Source organism: Solanum tuberosum, unplaced genomic scaffold (assembly GCF_000226075.1).
Source record: "Solanum tuberosum cultivar DM 1-3 516 R44 unplaced genomic scaffold, SolTub_3.0 scf00637, whole genome shotgun sequence".
NCBI classification, from domain to species: Eukaryota; Viridiplantae; Streptophyta; class Magnoliopsida; order Solanales; family Solanaceae; genus Solanum; species Solanum tuberosum.
The window spans coordinates 138,458-157,506 of record NW_006239590.1 but is presented as its reverse complement, the minus strand read 5'-3'; the positions used below and the strand labels follow the sequence as shown (position 1 = coordinate 157,506).

The 19,049-nt window shown below is 34.0% G+C and overlaps 2 protein-coding genes across 7 annotated transcripts in view; both read right to left on the bottom strand.

Moving 5' to 3' along the window:
* Positions 1–3,379: 3,379 nt before the first annotated feature.
* On the bottom strand, positions 3,380–11,527 carry LOC102589764 (histone-lysine N-methyltransferase, H3 lysine-9 specific SUVH6-like). Of its 6 annotated transcripts, none has more exons than XM_015305046.1 (4): positions 10,091–11,527; positions 8,924–9,045; positions 4,017–5,884; positions 3,380–3,929 (listed from the first exon to the last, which is right to left on the bottom strand). In XM_015305046.1, exons 2-3 carry the CDS (start codon positions 8,930–8,932, stop codon positions 4,049–4,051), a joined length of 1,845 nt encoding a protein of 614 aa, XP_015160532.1. In that variant the 5' UTR covers positions 8,933–9,045; positions 10,091–11,527; the 3' UTR covers positions 3,380–3,929; positions 4,017–4,048. The 6 variants fall into 6 exon arrangements, with proteins under 6 accessions (XP_015160532.1, XP_015160531.1, XP_015160533.1 ...); XM_015305045.1 differs by having other exon boundaries at positions 4,022–5,884; XM_015305047.1 differs by having other exon boundaries at positions 4,028–5,884.
* Positions 11,528–16,169: 4,642 nt separating this feature from the next.
* The window catches only part of LOC102589438 (histone-lysine N-methyltransferase, H3 lysine-9 specific SUVH6-like), a 3,305-nt gene continuing 425 nt past the window's right edge, over positions 16,170–19,049 (bottom strand). The window contains exon 2 of the mRNA XM_006366665.2: positions 16,170–18,874. Coding sequence (XP_006366727.2) covers positions 16,189–18,867 — 2,679 coding nt within the window. The 5' untranslated portion in view covers positions 18,868–18,874 and the 3' untranslated portion in view covers positions 16,170–16,188. The remainder of the gene's footprint in view (positions 18,875–19,049) is intronic.

The window sequence follows — 19,049 nt, the reverse complement described above, 5'->3', positions numbered from 1 at the left end:
TGAAATCTTTATGGCCAAGAATTATGATTTTCATTAGTGATTCATAATTGTATGGAGAAATTTGAGTTGAAAAAAATGAAATTCTTGGATAAATACTTACCTTGAAGAAGAATCTTGAAAAAGATTGAAAGAATCTTGAATGGAGTCTTCTACTTTGATTTTTTTTTACGTAGATTTTTCCCCTAGGGTTTGAGAGAGAAGAGAATGATGGATTAAAAAATGAAAATCTGATTGTTTTGAGCCTTTTATTAGTCAAGAAATTCGTTTAGGGTTTTCTTGGAGGTAAAAAACTAAAAACAACACTTTTTAATGTTTTCCCATCGGCTAATTCGTAACAACACTATATAGGTTACTAAAATAGTCATAACTTTTTACTCAGAAATTGGATTGACGCGAAATTGGTGGAGTTGGAAATTAGATTCAAATACCTTTAATTTCATAGGTTTTGGCTTACGTAACTCTTTATATTCTAAGAGATATAGTCGTTTGAAGTTGACCCAAATAGAATCTTACATCAAAACTTAATCGATAAGGAAATCTTGAATTTCTTGTACGAACGCTTGGAATTTTGAACTTCTTCTCCTCTTGAATCTTCTCTCTAAAACCCTAAACGCTTTTGGGGATTAATGAAACCTATTCTAATCAGTTTATACCCTTAGTTAGGTGAAATTCTCGTTTAGAATAAGTGGGGGTAAGGAAAAGACTAAAATAGCCCTCCTATTTTCGGGTAACTTTCCTTAAATGGACAACCTGACTTAAAAATGGCATATCTTCCTCATACGAACTCGTTAGCAAACTCCGTGGCGTTGTAAAGATAATTCAAAGACCTTTCATTAGATATCTAGTAGCCCACATAATTCATCATGTACTAAGAGTTATGGTCATTTTAAGTTGACCCAAAACTCATAACTTAAGCATAATTTGAAAATTTTCAGATTTTGCTATTTCCAATTTAGTTCTTTTTTTGGAACTCAAGGTGCTACATCTAAAGAACTTAACACTCAAGAAATTTTAAATTTCTCGGTAAAATCCTACTCACAACAAAGGATGGTTCGAGTCTTTGCTCAAAAAAATTCTTGGGTGTACAGACAGTCAAGGTTATCAATTTTGTGGCTGGAGGTTGCTATGAGATATTTCTGAGCTTTGGTGAGTCCTCTTGCTTTGAGGACGGACTTTCATTGTTGTTGTTCCTTTTCATGTATTTCTCTTTTGGAAATGAATTAGGGGCTAAGCTCAATTTCATTCTATTGTATTAGATGGCTATGATGAGACAAGTGTATTAGACTTCCTCTTTGCTTTTATAAAATGTTTTGGACTTGAACTATTGTATTATTCTTATTGTTCTATTTCTTATGTTATGGCAGCCAAGTGGCTCGTCTGGAGTCCTTCGGATTTCTATACGCCATATTACATCTAGGGGTACCCCTGGGTCGTGACAACCACAACGTTAAAGTGTTTTTTCGTAAATTCAGGACAACTTTTTGTATCACTTTATGTCTTTTCTCATCTTAATATTCATATGTGTATTAAGATTCATACATCTAAATAAAATGCTCAAATATGCATTCAGTTTCAAACTTCTTAATCTTATCAAAAAACAAATGAGGCCTTAATGGGTCTGAATATATTTGGATGATTAAGATTTATAACAAAGTCGGAACATCATTAAATGTCTAGTCAAAGATTTCTATAAAGATAACAGTTCATTGATTCCATCTATTTACCGCTACCACCTTCGCCCACTATTCGCAACTACCGTCGTAGTCCCCCAGCATTATCAACTACCATTATCAAAAACCACCATCATTTGCCACATTACTACAATAAGTTGTCACCACCACAAGTAACCATTACAATCAATCACCATTACTACAACAACCACCAATCACTCCCATCAATTGTCATTATATATCGTCAATCATTGTCATTAATCACCACCACTATTTGCTATCACTTTCATCTATCACAACTATTTGATGTCACTACCAACTACCACCATCAACCATTACTATTAATCATCCTCACAACTAATTACTACTCACACCACCACCATTAGCCAACATCATTTCCAATCGGCACCCACAACCGTCATCATTAGCCATCTCCTCCACCAACAACCATATAAATGATGTTAATTATTTTGTATTCAATTTTTTTACAACATTTTAATATTTAGATATGTATTCAAATTCAAATATCTAAATATTAATACACATCTCAATATTTGAATTCTAACGTTCTAACCTTAATAAAAATAAATGAGACCTAGTTAAGCCTTGATAAGCCAAAAGCAAGAGGACGAATAAATTTTAACTCCCATGTGTGGTTAATTATGCAATCATCTAAGTCATTCTACTATTTCTCTCAAGACCAAAAAAGCCATAAAAGGTAGGACATCAATCGCAATACAAGTTACGCGAGATAAAAGTTTGCACAATTAAACTAAATGGAATATCAATGGATCAAAAGGTTGAACATGAAAAGTGCACATAGATTATAAAATCATACTTCAAATATCAAGTGCAGATGAATAGTTTTACATGAGTAGTGATACGCCCAAACTACAACTCCCGAAAGAAGTATAAACGGTCGTCGTCGAATAAAGAACCTAAGTTTTAGGTTAGGATCGATCTCACGAGGAATATGATTTAGACTTAGGCTAACTTACAATTATTTAGGTTCAGTCAAACTATTTCTGAAGAAAAAAAAAAAAGGAAAAAAGGGGGATTTGTAAACAAAATAGATGTTTGTTAATTTGTATCAATAAGCAACAACTAAACAGGATTCACAGTTTGAATATCAATATGAGATGAAAATTAGGGCATAGGTGTTCCCCACAAGCTCTTAATGCAATATTCCTAATAATAGTAACTCTATCCTAGTGTTAACATGCAAGGTTGATAAGTTAGGTATCCCTAAGTGATTGGTCCTCTAAGTAGGGAATTTCACCACGCAACTTGGTCCGTCTACGGGTGTATGCTTTACTAACTCTTACCCTTAACCCCAGATTAGCCTTCGCACTATTAGGCTCAGGCTATTAGATAGCGGCTAAACACATCTAAATATCCATTGTTTAATCTCTTTCTCATTCGTTACCTCCTTGGTCCGACAAGTAAGAATGAGACGAGTTCTAACGTTGTGCACCACTAGAAAGCATTCTAAACGAAAGGATTAATAATAGATGCATCAACACTATTTTAGAATTACTTAATTATAGTCATACATTGATAATTACTCATGGTTCACACAATCCTAGTTGTGGATTTAGCTACTCATGTTTGAGAATTTACAATTCATGTAGGGTTAATGAGATAACAAATGAACTTACAATTAGAATAGATGGATACTGTAATCTTGAATTGAAAATCAAACGCAAATATCATAAACAAAGCTTTGAGAATTAATTGTCGAAAATGTTTGAAAAATAATCCTCAAAATAGAAACAAAATATCCCAGAAAGTCTAACAACCCAAAAATGAAAAATACAACTTATAATATAGAAACTAAATCCTAGCAAAAGAAAATATATGAAAAATCCGATTTGAGCAGTTTCGATCGACGGCAGCAAACAACAGACCATGGATCAGCCAACGGTCCGTGAGTCTCCTCTGTGGTTCAGCAGTAGGCCAAAATTTTTAGTCTTCAATCGACGGTCATCACCTACGGTCCGTAGGTCTATACACGATATGTCCTGTCTCTCCGTTGTTCAAGTACTGGAACTCCTCTTCTTTGATTTAATCGACGATCAGCATCCACGATCCGTCAGTCAGACTACGATCCGTCATTTACATCTGTGGTTCCACACTTTGGTCAGACTTCCTTGAACAATTGACCCACGGCTCCCACCTACGGCTCATGAGTGAGCTCGTAGGTTGCCAAATTCCTCCTAGTTCAACTACATTCAACTTCAACTGCTTCAAACCGATTTCCTGCAAAATTAGGGCAAAAACCATCATATCTAATAACAAAAATGCCTAAGACGCACACAAACTTCAAGTATAATGCAGCAAAAATACCATACACTCACGGTACATCAAGTAGTAATTTACTACATTCTCCCGCTGCATTTATGAGAGCCACATTTACCCTTCTCTCTCTTCAAATTGCCATTTGTATCATGAACACGGACAATCCGGTGGTTGTAGTGATACGTAAGCTCCTCTAATGGATAAATACTTTTGGAAGCGAAAAACATTATGTGAGGTACTCTTTTATCACCATGGTCATACATGACATTTTGAGCACAAAGGTTTGGTGAGCAACTATGATTGATAAATCTACCAACATTCCCATATATTGCTGCATCAATAGTAAATCCTTCTTCATCCATCCTTTTAAAAGAATTTGACTCGACTTTACTACTTACAACCTTCCTTTGGGGGATATATTCATAATAGTTGCCAACATCAAAGAAGTACTCATCATAATCCATTCTAATTTTGGCTTCCTTATGATCAAGCAATTCTCCGATATATTCACAAATAAAACTTCCGGGTGCAATATAATCTGATGACCTCAAACCCCATCCTTTCAATTTGGTTTTGAAAACCTCGAAATGGTACCCAAGACCATGTTGGCTAACCCTATTTTTGCAAGATGGAGGACATTTGCAATATGGACCACACTCATGAACAAGAGGTTTTGCTTTAAGAATAGAGCTTCTTGGGTTGAATGGAAACTCGCCTCCGTTCTTAGAAGCACACGAGCACTGATCAAAAGTCGAGCATCTACTTGTGCAACTGCAACCTTGAGGCCTAATGATATAATACCAATCAGGATACTGCATATTAGTAATGTATGTGAAAGGTGGGGGTCTCTCATCATCTATTTCATTGATAGTGGGGATCGGTATATTCTCCTTCCCTTGCGACACATCATACTCCATAACAAACTTTGTCTGCATAGTAGATTTTGGTGCCTTGTTAACATTTTCACAAATATGATTGACATTGACTAACTGAGTAAGTTCTTGCTGGCCAAGATTCCTCTGCAGTTCAAACTTGAAAACGTATTTTCCAGTTGGACCTCTTTCTCGCCAACACTTAGTTACAGTGTACAACCCATAGTAAATGTATTTTCCATCGATCTTTTCACCATTAACTCTTGGACGACCATAAATAACCCTCACAGAATATCCCAAATCCATTGAGTTCTTCAAGGCAAGATTATCCCTTTTAAGCTGTTGATCTTCCACTCTCGCATTAACAGATACTCTAGGATTCCCTCCTTGACCTACATAAATGAACTTTTGAGAAGATATGGTCTCATTCTCGTATAGACCAGAATCAACAATGCAAGTTGCAACATTTTTTCTATTAATATGCACATAATCGATACCCCTAAAAATTTCGTGATGTAGTCCGACCATAGCAAGCTCTACCTTGAACCGGAATTGATCACCAATTTCAACTCCAGGAACATGACCAAAGGCCCACTCAGAATTTACCCACTTTCCTTCTTTTCTCAAAATCATTGCAGCCTCTATGTTGATATGTTTTCCTTGTTTTTCTGCTTTCTTTTCTCCCAAAAGCTTAGTATATTCATCAGCAAAATGTTTGAGAGTCTCTCTAACTTGTTTTCGTTTCTGAATATGCTCATATTCAGAAATAGCAGGAAATTTAGATTCATTTATAATACGTCCACCGTTTGAAAACCATTCACATCTTGAATAAACTGATGAAATTTTGGGAACTTTTAACTTATGATTAATCAAGACATCATGTTGTTGAACAGTGTTTCCATTGTTTTGACGAACGGATGGATGACAATTTTTAGGAAAATTGTTGGTGACATCAACTCTCGTGCGTTTACATACTGATAGAGATCTAGTATCAATCATCTGTAACTTCTTTGAGGTACTTGTTTCTACCGGCACAAACGACATCTACAATTAGGCACAACATAAAATTCATCCTATAAATCCAGTATAATAGCAAACAATTTTACAAAAACACAAACACATTACACAATTATTAACATGACACGACAAGGCGTTATGAATGTTTGAATCAAACTGGAAAAAAATGTTATATCAAAGCAAAAAAAAACACATCATGAAACAAAAAGAATACGACCTAACAAGCAAAGAAGAAGAGTAGTGAAACTCATATTAGGGCTAAAGGAGAACAAAATTCTGAAATCGTTTGAATTGTGGGGGGAGGGAGGGGGAGGATTAGTGTCATAGAAAGAGTCGAACTAGAAACAGTTAACACTCTGCATTAAACTTATGGTCCTTATAATTAAACTTTTGCTGCAAAATAGTCCTTCAACAGAGGAACAATTTTCTCTAATGGAAGAAGAAAAGGGGTTGATGTGGTTTGACGAATTTAAAATAAATCTTCGAAATGACATTATTTCTCAACATGTCTTAGAAGTGTTTCTCAAAGGTCTCACTCAGGGAAAATCCACTATAGTTACAGATTGGGGAAAAGCTCAAGGCGTTATTTTTATTTTTAAAAAAGTATGTATGTAAAAATAATTTATTTAGAATGCACAAAAAAACAAAAAGAATTGTTAATTAAAGTTTATAAACTAAAAATTCTTGACTTTGTTTTTTACCTTAACCTGAGACGGGTCCAAACAAAGTCATTTAAGCATATGAAACAATTATAGGAAAACAGAAGGATTAACATTAAACGACATGAGAGAAATAAAACTAAACAACTTCAAAACACCAAGAAAAGAAATAACTTACTTTTAAGTATAAATCCAAGTGTTGACTTCTTAAGATCCAATTTTTTTCTCAAACCAAAAGATCCCAAAAATATTAGAGGAAGATGGAACAAGGGTGTACCAATAGCACAATGCCAAACTTCTATTTATACTAAAAATAGTGAAAGTGAAAATTAGATATGCAATTGATTTTTATTCAGATTGTGTTTCCTTACATTAATAAGTTTCCAAGTAAGTCAAGTATAAAATTGGAGAAAAAAAAAAGTCAAGTATAAAATTAGACATAATAAAAGTGAAGGCTAAATTAGGTGTGCAATTGATTTTTATTCAAATTAGATTTTTTTTACATTAATAAGTTTCCATATCAAACAAGATAAGTCAAATACAAAATTAGAAAAATAGTAAAAGTGAAGGCTAAATTAGGTATGCAATTGATTTTTATTCAAATTAGATATCCTTAAATTAATAAATTTCCATATCAAACAAGATAAGTCAAATATAAAATTAGACATCATGAAAGTGAAGGCTAAATTAGATATGCAATTGATTTTTTATTCAAATTGAGCTTCTTTAAATAAATAATTTTCCATATCTAACCTTGTAAGTTAATTACAAAAAAAGTGAAGATAAAATCAGATTTGCAATTATATTGACTATTATTCAAATTGTATTCTTTACATCAACAAGTTTTCATATCAAACAAGGTAATTCATATACAAATGTACCTTTTCCTAATTAATGTATCTTTTAAAATACATTAATTTTAATAAAATATTATTTTTAAAGATTTTTATGTAATTGTTTTCTTTTAAAACTCTTTAACTAATATAAAAGTGAAAAAAAAACATTTTTTTTCTTTTTAATCTCCTTTTATCAATTAAAATTGAGTTACATTTTATATTTTCTTAACTAATATATGTCTTATATATAATATCTTTTTTTTTATAAAGATAATGTTGATGTCTTATATATAATATCATATTAATTGCATCATTATTTCTCATTTATATAATTATTAAAATATATTAGTAAAATAGAAAATATATTTATTTCTTAATCATTATTACAATTTGCCAATATATTCCTTAATTTTGAAGTTAGTATGAAAAAATGGTCAGCAATAACTTCATTGATGATATTTTAAAGATATTTGGTAATGTGGAGCAATTTAATAAACTATATCGTTTTATGCATTAATCGTTATAATTATTGTATCTTAACTTTAAAATCAATAATTAATAAGTGTTTATCATCCTTCGATTTCGAATATATTGAGAAAAAAAAAATTCTTTTTTATTAGAAAATTTTTATCATTATCTAAATAAAAATAAATGATGGATTACATACATAAAAATTAACGATGGTTACAATATTTTTATTAGGAAAAAGAATGTATTAGAAAAAGGACATTTCTTTACCAAAAATAATAATAGGACATTTTTGGAACAAGCATTTTGACAATTTTCCGTATAATTTATCATAGTTAAGTAATTTAATGAAGTAAAATACATCTACTCCTCTGTTCACTTTTAGTTATCCATTATTTCAAAAATATATTTTTCACTTTTACATGTTATTTTTAACATATGAAGAAAACCAATTATTTTTTCTATATCTTATCCTTATTATTAATTGCTTATTTCTCAAATCATTTTTTAAGACCCAAATGTGACAAGTAAAAATGAACCGAGACAATATCTATATCTATTTATATTACTTTAAAAGCATAAGTATCCTTAGAAGTACCAAATAAGTCATAATTTGTTCTTTTTATATATTTATCATTAATTAATGTTGCACACGTGCAAACCAAGTTCACTTAACTAGTTCTTGTAAAATCATGAAGATCATTAGAAATGTTGATTAAATCTTTTTCTTTCATTAAACTTTACAATAGACAACTATTATTTACTATTTTCCTTAAATAATTGTCATTTAATTATTATCTTAATATTTAAAAGTTTGAAATTAATTGAAGTTATATGACATTCTTATTAATTAGATAAATATAACATTTATCTTAACATAAATTATTTTAGAGTTTGCTTCACATATCTTTAACTGTATCGATCTTTGGAGCTCGATGGCCCTTTACTGTCAGCTTATTTCATATTATATAAGAATGTGAAGCAAACTCTAAAATATATCTACTACATTAAGTAGTCAATTCTATTTCTGGGAAGATTCAAAATGTAGTTCTAACCCATCTCAAAATACAAAAGTAATACAGGGGAAGGAGAAGATTTTTGACCTTGTTCATGACCCGTTCAAGCTACAACGAAGTAAGAGTACCTTCCATGAACATTCAGAGCTCGGAAAAGCCATTCTTCACAGTTTTGATTCAAGCAGTCGGCAGTGAGCAACTTTCACTTCCTGAAATCTCAATAATACACAACAGTTAATAAAGAACTTCACATTGATACATCACATGACATAATAAAATAGCTTATATGTGGAAGGCACGGCATGAAGTATGCAATCGTCTTTCAAGTTACTGTGTAGTAACCGTAGGAGAAGTAGTATGGCCAATGCAGCTATCATTCACCATATCCAAAATATCAATTCCTATACCCGGAATTTGTTGTGAGTCTCACATGATGTAACCAGTTTCCATTGCAAAGAGGACTTTTATTTGCTTGCTCTGTTTATATCATATTCTGGTTTCTCCTTGGCTTTGCCGAGGCAAGTTAATTAGGGGTCACCACAAATAGCTACTTTCTTCATTCCGAAGATCAAGAACCTCATAATCGATTGACTTTACAGAAAAATCATAAACAATAAAAGCAAGTAACTTCAAAACATGGAAATGTGGATCAAACACGACGCACATGCTCAAGATATGGCTTTGTGAATCCGTAATTTCACGAATTTGATGGTGCATTTCAGGATTTCTTATGTGGTATCTCATATTACAGGAAAAAGGGAAATGACTGGGCCTATTAGCATACTCCAATAGCAAATAGACAAGATTTGTTTCCCTAACAACTGCATTTGGGACATGATAACAATAAGCCACAAGCACAACTTATGACAATCCACGTTTCCAGAAAATGTTCTCCGAAAATGACTTCTCTAGTGGAAGCAGAGAATACAAGTTCTAAGTGTCATTCCACATTGATTGTGTCCTCACAATCCTCCAACACATCTCATCTTCATCCACACGCCCATCACCCTACCAGCCCTTACATTTTAAATACCTACTACACCCTTAGTTTGATGTAGAAGACAAAATTATTGCTTAATAGAAGTAGAGCATGAAGGGAAAATGACTAACGATATCCTCGAGCAATATGGTTTAAAGACACCCTTTACATATGCATTGTTTATATTTGAGATAACAAACAAAATTCAATAGAATGTGACGGAAATGCACAAAGTGCAACTCTTACAAGTCATTTGTTGATTAATTGTTGTTCACCTGAGTTTTTCCAGCCTTCCTTTTTGTTGCATTCTTTCTCCCTTCTGCAGATAAAGGACAAACTAGGCTTTCAACATAGATTTCCGCCAGACGCCAACCGTCAAAGTTAAAGTTAATAACCTTTGAATATCTGAAAGAGTCATCCTTTGGATTGTATGTCATGATGTTACTTTTTTTATCAAGTGAAGTAGAATATGTCATGACTTTACTAGATCCAAAACAAACCAAAATTTCACCTTTATTTGATATGAAAGAGGATGGAAACAGCATATAATCATAATCCACAAAAGGATCATCTGGATACTCGATAGTTAACATCTTTGTCCATGATTCTTTAATCCCATACACCTTCATAACCCAAACATCTACATGACTAACCATATTATCACAAAAGATAGAAAAATCACTTCCAAACACTCCAAGACTCAAAGAAAAATGTCCTATTCCATAGTTGGGCTGCTCCACCTTTCCCCATTTCTCATCAGCCAAATCAATAGAAATGATGTTCCCGTCTTTATACATATTAAACAAATCAGGGCCATGAGTAATCCAATAAAGTTTCCCATTCACAAACTTGCCCGATATTTTTAGTAGCTTCTTAATTGGACATTCATCAACACATTTCCAAGAATCACTGTGTAAACTATATATTTTGACCTCAACTTGATCCCGACTGCTATATTTCACAATAATAGCCACTACCTTATAATCATCGTGGAATTCATCGTATCCAAAACCATATAAAGGTCAGCAATCTTTCTTCATTAATGTAGGTTTAGAATCAGGCAATTTTTGTACTTCCTAATTGATGGATTCCATAGAACCAATTCATATTCATCAATGACAAGACAAATCAATCCATTAACAGAACCTACAATCGAAAAATGATTGTGCAATTTCTTGTATGGGTAATCCAAGTCAAATGCCTCAGTTACAGAATCATTAAGTAAGGAACTAAGAGTAAAATCTTTAAGAGTATACTCATAAAGACCATTCGTAGCTGCACGAAAATTCATCGTAAGCAATTGGTGAGTGTAATCCTTGTTGTTACGAGTGGATAAGCTGAGATGGGTGTTGATAAATTCAGGGCTAGAGATCAAAGCAAGCCAAGATTTCGAAACAGACCTGAATTTCAAAATCGATTTCACTGGTACCCTTGAGAGGATTTCAGTGATGAGTTCTGCTGGCAACACAGAGATTGTCGTCAAGACTGATTTTTTTATTGAAGGTAATTGAGAATGATTTGTGGGTTTTTTTTCAGATCTGGGGGTATATGGAAGGCTACATATTGCTTGGATTCCATTTGAGTAGCAGAAATTTGAGCCTCTCAGTTTTCGCTATGAACGAGTAAAAAACCTTGTGTTGGTGCTTTGAGAATTTTCCCCAAATTATTAATGCTGCTACTCCGTTTCAATTTACCTACGATCATGTGAGCAAGACTAATTTTAACTGCTCGTTTGGTGCGATGGACAAGTAATAATTAATTTTGAAAATATTTTTAAATTGGGCTTATTTTATATTAATTGATTTTTTTTATCTTTGATTGAAATAAGATTATGAGATATTTTATTATAGATAAATTATTTCAGAATTGTAATGTTATTTTATGAGGGTTGATAAACAACAACTTACTAAGTAAGGTCTAAAAAGACTAGAGTGCATGTATACTTTATCACTATCTCATAGATATAGAGAGGTTATTTCCTAAAAATAAAAATTAATTAACAATCTTAAAATAATTGATTTCGAAATAATTAGTCTCAAGATAACTTGTACCAATATTTTACATGTTATAAGAGCTATAGAACGGTATTTATTAAGATGATTTCTTTAAAGCTATTAAAATATTCAAGATAGTAAATGAAAATGGTTCAGTAAAAAAATAATTCAATTTCTTACATATTTCCCAATTGACTTCTAAAAAATAAAATTTTAAGTCACTATCCTATTAAATTAATACAACTTAATGAAAAAATGAATTTATTTTTATGAATTTTATTTTTAGTTTCAAACTTAAATAGAAAAAGAAGATATTAAAAAAAAATCGGGACAGGTTCATGCGGAGCGGGTCTATGCGGGGCGGGTTGAAAATGAAAACAAAAATGTTATACGGGGCAGATTAAAAATTTACAGGTTAAGCTCAACCCGCTCCGCCCCACCCCACCCCGTACCGTTCCATTGCCATCCCTTTATCTAACTACGTAATACCAACAAGGCCGAAAATTTGCTATTTACTTTGTCTCAATTCACAAGACACTACTTCTTTTAGTTGATCCGGAAAAGAATGATAATTATGTTGTAATTTAATTATAAAATTCATTTTGTCAAAATAACTATTTCATTTTTTGGACTAGAGTCACTAATATTAAATTTACATTGATCCGTATTCACTCAATTATTTGGATACAAATGAGAATTAAAAAAGATAATTTTAGAGATATTCTTTCAGATTTCGCTCTATAACATTTATTGTTGGTGTAATATACCAAAAATATAATAAATTATACTTGAAATAAAAAGAACAAAAATAAATAAATAAATAAGGCTGAGGCGTGGATATCTCGCTCTCTTTAAGAAGATTTAAGTCCATTGCGGCATAATCTTTACCAATTCGGGACCATTTATGTATTTTGCCTAAAGTTTTTAAGTAAATTTTTTGATTGAATTTTGCAAAGTATTATTCTGAATTTTCATTTCAAAATTTAGTTTCAAGTACAAATTTTCACTAGAAAAATAGAGTCAAATTTGGTGGTGGAACCAACTTGGTATATTCTTTATAGTGACAAGGAATCTGAAGCAGAGATATCATGCTGCAATGATGAGATATTCCGAAACAATGAATTACATATCGAATCATTGATCCAATCTGCATCTACTGTAAGGTTCTTGCAACCTGATATATCCAAGCATAGAAGAGCACCAAGTTGAACTATGCTTCGAGGCAAATACTCCAAATTATTTCCAATGAGATTCAACTCTTTCAAAGAGGATAAGCATCCAATGTCTTCCGGAAGTCCTCCATCTAATATATTGAGTTTCAAAATATTCAAGTTTGGCAACTCTTTCAGCCTGTTGCAACATGATAAGGGATTCCACGTAGATTCAGATATTTAAGAGATTCCGCATTAACAATCATACAAACTTAACTCAATCAGTTTTCTGCAGCAGACCGGGGAATGGTGAATCTCTTCAAGACTCATACATTCATCTAGATACAAATACTCCAAATTTGGCATACCCCTAAAATCTGGTATTTTCTTCAGGCTTTGGGAGCCACTTGTTGCAGAGACGGTAATTGCTGCTATTCAAAACACAGGAAAGAAAAAGGGTAATTTGCCAAGATTGAAAGTGCAATTTGTAGAGGTTAAAAACCTCTGCTTTTTATATATCGTAATAATATAAGAACAATTCAAATAACATAAAATATTGCTGGCTGCTGCTTCTGTTGGAATATCCTGTTGTTACGTTCCAGCGATAAGCAAGTGTTATGCTACTTTTGCCCAATGTACCTCATCTGTCCAGTTCATACTGCCTCTCCTAACCCCTTGTCAATTTAGTACACTATTTCAAACCTTTGTAGCATATAAACACTAGAAAAACAGATGATCTAGATCCTCATTCACCAGCTGACATAGAGGACATGTAGGGGACTGGATTATACCCCGGCCATTTCACCAATCTATCTTTAGTTGCATGCCTTCCATTCACTGCGAGATACAGAATGAATATCCATTTAGGAGCTCCAATATTTGTCCACGCCAGTGATCTCCATGCAAATAGATTCTGCTAATAGAGTACTTTTCCATGCCACTTGTACATGTTTAGAAGCCTCCAAAATCCTTTGGACAACCCATGAAGCTTGTTTAGCTTGTATATTCCACACTTCATTCTGCCCATAGTAGCTATGAATCCAAGCAACCCATAACCTGTCTTTTTTCTGGCATTTATTCCACAACGACTTTTCAATAGCAGCCTTGTTCCATGTATATATGCAAGTAGATTCATTCCTCCACTTGCTTTGGGGCAACACAGCTTGTCCATGCAATCAGAACTTTTCTTGAGGTCTCAATGTTACCAGTCCGTAGAAATCCTCTACACATAGTCTCCACTCAATGAATGATCTTCTTGGGAAGGGCAAATATCTGGGACCAAACCATTTGGATTGCATACAGTACACTTTTAATGAGTTGAGCTCTTCCTGCATATGATAAAAATTTAGTTGTCCAGCTTGTAAGCCTAGAAGTGGCTTGCATTGTGATAGGAAAATCCTTTTAGTAGTCAAAGGAACTCCAAGATATCTAAATGGCAGATCCCCCTAAACAAATTGCAATTCCTTTAATATCTCATCTTGTATCTGTTGGTTGACTCCACCAAAGTATACATTGCTCTTATCTATGTTTGCAACCAGGCCAGAAGCATTGGAGAACATCATAAAACATTGACCAAGATACTTTACTGATTTTTAAGTCACCCCTGCAGAACATCAATAAGTCATCAGACAAAGCTCAATTGCACTATCATCTGATTTTTGCATCTAGGATGATAATGGAAATCGGGATTTGTCTACAAGGTCTTCAAAATTCTTGTCAAATAGTCCATAACAATCATAAAAAGATAAGGGGACATTAGATTGTTGTACTATGCCCATTTATCTTAATGGAATAAGTATTTGTTGTAACACACTGCATTATCCATTTGACGACTTTGGCAGGTATCTTAAGTTCAGCCAGAATATGCTCCAGGAATGTCCACTCCAAAGAATCATATGCTTTCTACATGTCAACGTTTACCATACATCCTCTGGAAATCCCTTTTCTTCCATATCCTTTTAAAACTTTTACCATACTTTTATAAGATAAACAAGGTCACATATTCCTAATCAACAACAATTACAACATCTACTCTGCAATAAGCCTGACCTGACAACAGCTAAGGTTAGTGCAGCCAACTCTATTGTAGGAAGTCGAGATAAAGCATCAACAACTTTATTCTCCTTATCTTTCCTTTATTCAATAGTTAAATCAAATTGCATCAGTTTGGTAATCATTTTCAACTGGGATCCAATATGAAACTATTGTTCAAGCAGGAATTTTAAGACCTTTTGATCAGTTTTGACAATGAAGGGTTTACTTGTGAGATACTAGCCCCATCTAGATACAGACATTAAACAAAACAAAAAGCTCTTATTCATAAACAGACATAACTTTGTGGTGTAGAGAAAGGCCTTTGCTCAAGTAAGCAATAGGTTTCCCTTGCTGCATAATAGCAGCTCCTATGCCAACATCACAACTCAAGTTAAAGTTAAGAACAGCTAACACGGAAGCAGATATCAGCGCATCCTTCAAGTGCTGAAATGCCCTGGTAGCTCCTTCATTCCATTTAAAAAGTTCCATCTTTACTTATATAACCATAACCTTGGATAAATCTTTTATAATATCCTACAAGGCCAAGGAACCCTCTGATTTGCTTAAGGGTTGTAGGGAGAGGCCATTTCTGAACTGTAAGAATCTTCTTTGAATCAGTAGCTACACCAGCAGCTAATACGTAGTGTCCCAGGTACTCAATACTGCTTGTGGAAAAGTGACATTTGGAGAGCCTGGCATACAAGCTGAAAAGTGATCCTGAAGTGATCCGCATGAACCTCCTTAAGTTCTTTTAAAAACTGAAGGGAGCATTGTCAATCCAAAATGCATCACTATGACTATTAGTGGACGCATATTCTGTCAAGGGACCTGGTTCATTGACTATTAGTGGACGCATACATTGTATTACAAGTCTTGCAATCGTGTACAAATTTCACTACTTGATAGGAAAATAGACATTCACATTTAAGATAAATGTTTCCTTCAAGGATTTTGGTCCAGCCTGGGTGATAAGTAAGCCTTGTTTCAGCAAGTCTAAAACTAAGCTGCCGAATAAGTAATAACTCCCTCATGTGGTTATATAACCATTTAAGTTATTCTACATTCAAGACCAAACAAAAGTGTCATAAAAAATAGGATATTACGCATAATGAAATGTAAATGACAAGTGCAAAGATTATAAAAATTATACTTTAAACATCATGTCAAGAGGGATAGTATTACATGAGTAATTCTTTAGTACATTCTCCCCTCGCACTTCCGAGAGCCACATCTACAATTCTTTCTCTTCAGATTACGATTTTTATCATAAACATGGTCATAGTTGTAGTGATAAGTAAACTCCTCTAATGGAGCAATACTCTTAGAAGCGAAAAACATTATATGAGGTACTCTCCTATCACCATGGTAATACATGACATTTTGAGCATAAAGGTTTGGTGAGCAACTATGGTTGATAAATCTTCCAACATTCCCATATCGAACCGCATCAAGGGTAAAGCCATCTTCATCCTTCCTCCGCAAAGAATCTGACTCAACTTTGAGGTTATTATTACGCATAGGATTCCTTTTTGGGATTTCTTCATCATAGTTGCCAACATCAAACAAGTACTCATCATTATATATTCTACTTTCAGCTTCCTTTTCATCAAGCAACTCCCCAACATATTCACATATAAACCTACCACATGTGACATAATCTCGTGACCTCAAACCCCATCCTCTCGATTCGGTCTTGAAAACCTCCAAATGGTATCGAGGACCATGTTGGCTAACTCTATTTTTGCAAGAAGGTGGACATTTGCAAGATGGGCCACACTCATAAACAAGAGGTTGTGCTCTAACAATAGAGCCTCTTGTGTTGAATGGAATCTCACCTCCGTTCCTAGAAGCACAAGAGCATTGCTCAGAATCCGAGCATCCACTTGTGCAATTGCAACCTTGAGGCCTAGAGATGTAATACCAATCTGGATATTGTATGTTGGTAATGTAAGTAAATGATGGGAGTCTCTCATCATCTATTGCATTGACAGCACGAATTGGTATCTTCTCTTTTCCTTGCGAGACATCATAGTCCACAACAAACTCCGATTGCATAATCGATTTTGTTGCCTTGTTAGCATGAAAATGATCTACCTTGACTAAACTTGTTGGCCGTGACACTACTTCACGATTAAGTTTTGGTTGGCCAGGATTTCGTTTTAGTTCAAACTTGAAAACATATTTTCCAGTTGGAGCTATTTCTGCCCAACACTTGGTCACAGTGTAGAGCCCATTGTAAATGTATCTTATATCACTCTTTTCACCATTCACTCTTTTTCGACCACAAATAACCCTCACCGGACATCCCATGTCCATGGAGTTCTTCAAGGCAAGATTACCCCCTTTAAGCTTTTGATCTTCCACTCTCGCATTAACAGATACTTTTGGATTCCCGCCTTGACCTACATAAATGAATGTTTCAGAAGATATGGCCTCGTTATCGTACCGACCAGAATCAACAATGCTTGTTGCAACATATTTTCTGCCAATATTCACATAATTGATACCATTCATAAATTGGTGATGTAATCCGATCGTAACAAGTTCTGCCCTGAACCGGAATTGATCCCCAATTTCAACTCCAGGAACATGTCCAAAAGTCCACTCACAATTTACCCACTTTTTCTGATTTTTCAATGTCATTGCTGCCTCTATATGGATATTTCTTTTGGATCGTCCTTCATGTTTCTCTGCTTTATCTTCTCGCAAAAGTTTAGTATATACGTCATCAAAAAGTTTCAGAGTTTCTCTAACTTCTTTTACTTTATGAATATGTTCATATTCAGTTGACAATCCATGACCAGAAACACCACACATGACCACAGATTCATATTGATCCCAATCCTTATAGAAAAAATAATGGCCTTTGTTCATTTCATCGTGCTGCTCAGGACATATGATGTCGGGCAATGGCTTGAAATCAACTGCATCTTCTAAAATATCTGAGCACTTGTGTATGATCTCACCCTCCTTACCACCTTTCTTACCATCAGTACTTTGGGCCTTGAGACCTGATCTTAGTGAGTTCCACTCGGAGCATGTTAAAATGGAAATGTCATCATCATCTACCCAATTCCTGGATTCATTGTCAGAAACTTCTTCGTGGTGAACTCTCTGGCTTGTTTCGTTACTAGGTTCATTTAGAGCTTCGATTAGATTTTCTTGTGAAACAATAGCAGGCAATTCTGGTTCATTTTCAATAGGTTCATCTTTTATAAACCAATCACATGTATTTCTTGTATCAGTTGACGGCTTTTGGACTTCATGATGTTGAGTAGATTCATCATACATAAGATTTTCTTCTTTCAATTTCAAAGGTTGGTTTCCATTAGTAGGTCGACATGAGGTATTTAAATGACTTGAACCACCAGCCTCTTTTGGAGGCGCACCAGTTGCCTCAAAATTACTTGACTCAGCTGACTCAACCACATTTTTAGCTACTTCAGAACAACTTTTGCTATCAGCGTCAACAGAGCATTGAGTATCACTTCCATTCCTCTTTTGAGAAACACAGGGGCCACAATTCTCAGGAAAACTCCTCGTAGAGTCTACTTTTACACGCTTGGTATTGGATGGAAATTCCGGGTACATCTCTCTGGTTCCGTTGTTTTGACGAACAAATAGACCACAATTCTCAGGAAAACTCCTCGTAGTCTCGACTCTTACAGGCTTGGTAGTGGATGGAAATTCCAGGTTGATCTCTCTGGTTCCATTGTTTTGACAAACAAATGAACCACAATTTTCAGGAAAATTGCTGGTAGCATCAACTTTTAGGCGCTTAAATGTAGAGGGAGATATAGTATCGACCATCAGATCAAGTTTCTTCTTGCCTAACATCTTTGTGGGACTCGTTGTTTCCACTAACACAGACATCTACAATCTACAATTTATAAAGTACGCACAACTTAAAACCTTACTAGAAAAACTAATTTTACGTTACATGATAATTATGAATATAGGAATCGAACAAAATAAAGAAGTTACAGCTAAGGAAACACAGATTAGGGCTAAATGAGAGCAGAAATTTGGGGGGGGGGGGGGTGGTAATTTTTTAT